This window comes from Choristoneura fumiferana, chromosome 15 (genome assembly GCF_025370935.1).
Source record: "Choristoneura fumiferana chromosome 15, NRCan_CFum_1, whole genome shotgun sequence".
In the NCBI taxonomy this organism is placed as follows: domain Eukaryota; kingdom Metazoa; phylum Arthropoda; class Insecta; order Lepidoptera; family Tortricidae; genus Choristoneura; species Choristoneura fumiferana.
The window spans coordinates 2,095,366-2,100,453 of record NC_133486.1 but is presented as its reverse complement, the minus strand read 5'-3'; the positions used below and the strand labels follow the sequence as shown (position 1 = coordinate 2,100,453).

The 5,088-nt window shown below is 38.7% G+C and overlaps 1 protein-coding gene across 1 annotated transcript; it reads right to left on the bottom strand.

Moving 5' to 3' along the window:
• Window positions 1-1,693, bottom strand: LOC141435849 (uncharacterized). The gene is made up of 2 exons (XM_074098674.1): window positions 1,344-1,693; window positions 1-147 (listed from the first exon to the last, which is right to left on the bottom strand). The coding sequence occupies exons 1-2, from the start codon at window positions 1,425-1,427 to the stop codon at window positions 1-3; spliced, it is 231 nt and encodes a 76-aa protein (XP_073954775.1). The 5' UTR covers window positions 1,428-1,693.
• Between the last annotated feature and the right edge of the window lie 3,395 nt (window positions 1,694-5,088).

The window sequence follows — 5,088 nt, the reverse complement described above, 5'->3', positions numbered from 1 at the left end:
TTAAGTGTAGGTGTAGGTGTAGATGTGTGTTACCTTTTCCATCTTGGGGCATTCCTTGACATGCGTGTCCTTGTGCTTTCTCTGGATCCAGGCGCCGCACCGCAGCGGGCACTGCTCCAGTATGCTGCCGCATAGCTTCAGATGAGCCTGTCCGTTAAAAAAGGGTTATGGTATTAGTAAGCAAGTAAGCTCGGCTCTTCCGAATACCTAGCGACGCGTCAACGTCTTTTTCATTAAAATCTGTTCAGCCATTTTTGAGATATTGAACTTTGAAATGACGGGGGTCTTCAACTTTTCTAAGTTGATTGGGTTATCCCTAATATCCATGGAACAGAAGCTGAGATCAACAGTACCTAAGTACTCGTACTTTTGCAAATTTAGCTTAGTGCAAGGGTTGCATAATTACCTACATAGCTATAGCAATAAAATAAATCGTTCAAACAAACAATAAGTAAATAGCTCGGGAAACTGGATGAAAAAAGATAAGTACCTACTTGTACTTAATTAATCGATTTGACCACTCCTTTTTGGGTTCTAACATCTACAGTCAAAATGGCAAAAACGGAATATAATAATATAGGTAAGGGTAGTTTTCGTATATATATCTTTGCAACAGGTCTGTGTCTGTTCATCGACCATCTGACCGGCGGCTCAGTTCAGACAGTCTTAGTTATAAAAAAACTAATTTGGTATGGGTGTAAAATAAATAATTATATCGATAAGGTGATAGAATAAAATTTATAAAAAATTGGAGAAGGGCGTGTTAAAAATCCCAAAAAACATCTACGGAGATGTTCAGTCAAACTGACCCAAACATCTGTTAAATTATTTGAGCCATATAAATATTAATATTTTAAATACAACATGACACATTTTTTATGTGGAAGAGAAGGAAAGCAGGTTTTACGGGTTGTACATTTATCGAGTAAATTAAGTAACTTAATTTGGACAACAGAGCTATAAGCGTTCCTTTTAAACTCATCATAGCCGGAACAGGAATATGTCCACGCTGAACAAAGGCCTTAGACCTTCCCCTTAGAACGCTACAATAAGCGACACTCGCCACTTGCATCCAATAATTGCCCGCAACCCTTAGTGGGAGGCCTGCCAATCCTTCGTCCTCTAATTCGGCGACCACGAAGGAGGACAGAGGACAGTTCTCCCCCAAAGTGTTCTTCGAGCGATGTGGCTCCCAAATAGCCACTTCAACTTGCATATTCTTCGAGCAATTTTGGTGACTAAGCCGAACTTAGTTACTTAAAAGTAGTGTTTCATGAACAAAATCTACTGAAATCCATAACCTGGACAAATATTTGAGATAAACTTATCAATTTTATACATACCTGCAACTGTCCTAACTCGAACAAATCGTTGCAAAAATAACATTCACTGTCCTTCGATTTCTTATCGCTATCTTTCGTACTCATTTTAGTTCATTTAAACGAAGCACATTTTCTTTTAATAAATCCAATAACGTCCTTCCATTAGCACAGAACAAACGATACTTCACAACTGGTAGGTACACAATACTGTTTATTATTATAAATAATGAGTGGAAACAATCCAAACTTAAATAGGTAAAGTAAAGACCGCAAACGGATTATTCACTATACCTAGTCCTTTTAAAGGAAAACGCGATTCCTTTTCTTTTGTTCCTTTAAAAATTCGTCCGATTTTAAATTCCCGTTAAACTATGACAACTAAGGGGCTGTTTCACCATCCATTGATTAGTGTTAAGTGAAGGTTAAATGCGATGCCGTCTCCGTCTATTCGAACAAAACAAATAGAGACGGCATCACATTTAACCGTCACTTAACACTAATCAATGGATGGTGAAACAGCCCCTAACACTATGACTTATCACTAACATCACCAACTAGCGTTGTTGAATATTTGAATTTTCAACTTATTGTAAACTCACAAATCAAATTTAACATGTTTTCGGTCTAAATATACAAAATAACGTGCCAAACGTGGCGTGGTATTGTGCGAAGTGAATCATTGGTATCAGATAACGTTATCTCCCATTGATACCTGATACGGGGCGTTTGTCATTGATAGTGTAACGCCTAAACAGAGATCTGAGTAAGCGTTAGTAAATAAAAGTCTGAAACTTTGACGATTAAAGCAGATTTATACCTAAACTAGTAACTAGATTAAGGTCAAACAAAAAAGGTATTATTTTTTGCTTTTCAGTTTTTTCGGCGGTTCAATTTTTTTGTTAAAAAGTTTTTATTTTATACTTTTTTCCCACCCTTGGGGTGGTTTTTTTTTTCAAATGTATATAATACCAACTTCAAGATATACCCTATCTAATAAAAAAAGAATTATCAAAATGATACTAGTCTGTAAAAAGTTATACCTGGTCATACAGTACAATCACCGACTGAACAATCAATCATCCTCTGTTTTCCTACCCTTAGGGTAGGAATATTTTTTCCAAATTTGAATGGGACCACTCTCGGGGTATACGCTTTCCAATCATAAAAGAATCATCAAAATCGGACTACTCTGTAAAAAGTTATGCGTGGTCATACATAATATATTATATATATACGCGTCGACTTGAGAACCTCCTCCGTTTTTTTCGTCGGTTAATAAAAGTCTGATACTCTGCTTTAACCGTTGGGGTAGACGAGTTCTTGAGTGGAGACTACGGATCGGTAAACGTAGCGTAGGACGTCCTCAGACTCGGTGGAGCGATGATCTTCGCAGGGCGGCTGGCAAGAGCTGGATGAGAGTGGCCGAGGATCGTGCTCAGTGGCGTGCCATGGGAGAGGAATATGTCCAGCAGTGGACGAACATAGGCTGATGATGATGATGATGACTCTGCTTTAATAGCAGCTTATCCACCAGATGTATATGGAATGAAAAAACAGAGCTGTACGCGAGGAAATAATCTTATGTGTTATATGTTCTTTTTTACCTGTTTGGTGTAGGTTATCTCGTATCGCATAGATATTAGGTAGCATAAATTATCATTTCGCCGGAACTCATATCACAGAACCTTGTTTATACAAAACTCATATTTGAAAACTCATATTGGGTCACAGCAGTTCTAACTTAACGTACTTTTCGAAATAACGGAATTATGTGAAATGAAATAATTCTTATGCCGAGTAAATTTAATGTGAAGTAATTATTCTGCCAAATTTTTTATGTATAACTACGTTGTTATGCAAAGTGAGTTTTAAGCAACACGATTATACCAGACTAACGCCTCGCCCCAGCTTCGCACGGGCACAATTATCGAGATAAAGGTCACTATATAATCAAGGGCACTTCACACACATTTTACAGCTCCATTTTCCAAAAACTATACCCACGCGGGGCGCGTTTTTAAATTCGTAACATCTTTTGAATAGAATGTACGATTTGCATAATTCAAAAAGTGATATTTTTTTCTCATATTCACTTTACAGCACAGCTCTTATATACGGTGCATATCGGCTCGCATACTTAATGGAAGTCCGAATGTACTAATGTTTGTCAGAACGATCGTTTGTCATAACTCTGTTTTTTCTGAATCCAATAATTGTTCAGAATTGTTATAAAACACACCTAACCTAAGCTATAGTTTTCTATAGGATGACCATTTAAAAATTTCAGGAAACTGTGAGGTTTCGGTGGGAAAAAAAATATGACAAACGATGATTCGGACAAAAATTACGGTATGAATAGCGAAGAGTATGCGAACTTTGGCGCTCCCCTAATTCACACGTAGCCTTTTGATTTTAATCCATGTAGAGCTGGCAGCTTCTTCGGATAAACATTAAGCTAAGCCTATACCTAAGCCACACGAGTTGAGGTCACGCACACTAGAACATGTCGTGTAACAGCAGGATTTTGACATTTCACGAATTCTCCTTTTGTGCAATCAATTATTTTTGTAGCTGTGTGTGTAATCATCCACTTCAACTCTCGTGGCACTAACTAATTATTTTCAAAGAAGGAACGGTGCCAGTATCTTCTGAGTCATGGTTTCTGAAGCCATGAAATATCAAATCTTGCATTAGGCACTAGTCCCGCCTCGGGCGAGTAGCCAGAGGAGTATTTTTGTCAACGTATAAAAAAAGTTGTCGCTCGGCGACAATAGGGGTAAAATGGTCATCATCATCCCAGCCTATATACGTTCCACTGCTGGGCACAGGCCTCCTCTCAGAACAAGAGGGCTTGGGCCATAGTTCCCACGCGGGCCCAGTGCGGATTGGGAACTTCACACACACTATTGAATTGCTTCGCAGGTTTGTGCAGGTTTCCTCACGATGTTTTCCTTCACCGCAAAGCTCGTGGTAAATTTCAAATGTAACTCCGCACATGAATTTCGAAAAACTCAGAGGTGCCAGCCGGGGTTTGAACCCACGACCCTCTGCTTGAGAGGCGATAGGTCAAATCAAAAGGCCACCACGGCTTCAAAAAAAATGGTCATGAAATGAAAAAACATTGTCTTCTCGCTGCTTGCCGGCAGTGGCACTAATCTAATGCTTTACTACAGGTCAGTCAATACTCGATCGTATATTAACCGTACCTACCCTTATCTTTATTTCAAAGCGCCTACCGTAATACGCTTAGCAACTTACCATGCAACGACGCTTTGCAACGTGATGGCACACGGCGGCCACGCCGTACAAAATACGCTATACTTGGTCCTAGAAATACGCGTTCTTGAATCTACATAGGCACCCGCACGACGATGTCTGTACACGCGTCGATGTGTGCGTAAGCTGCACAGGGCTGACTATTGCAAAACTGTATAGTCAAAGTCTAAGAATACACTTACATTTCCTGACACTGTGGTATAGTACTATAAGTTGTACCAATGACATTTAAAGGTACTCATATGTAGGTATGGCTTAGATATGTGCACATAAATGTAATCGTTAATCTTACCTATTTCGAGGGTATTCTGGCAAAAAACAGAATAAGTGCATTTTTTTTTAAAGTTACATACATAGGCATACTCAAATGTTTTCTGCTTTATTTATCTAGAAAAACCGTATAAAAATAAATATCGTGCACTTATCCGGTTCTGCCAGAATATCCCCGATTTATTTAAACCTACTTAAAATGTGTCTGTTTGCGTATTTA

What these genes read in the sequence shown, in the direction of transcription:
- LOC141435849 (XM_074098674.1), bottom strand. Translation starts at nt 1,427, where the DNA reads ATGAGTACGAAAGATAGCGATAAGAAATCGAAGGACAGTGAATGTTAT. An exon ending in TCGAGTTAGGACAGTTGCAG is followed by an intron (nt 148 to 1,343) that starts GTATGTATAAAA and finishes TTTAACGGACAG; the next exon opens with GCTCATCTGAAGCTATGCGG.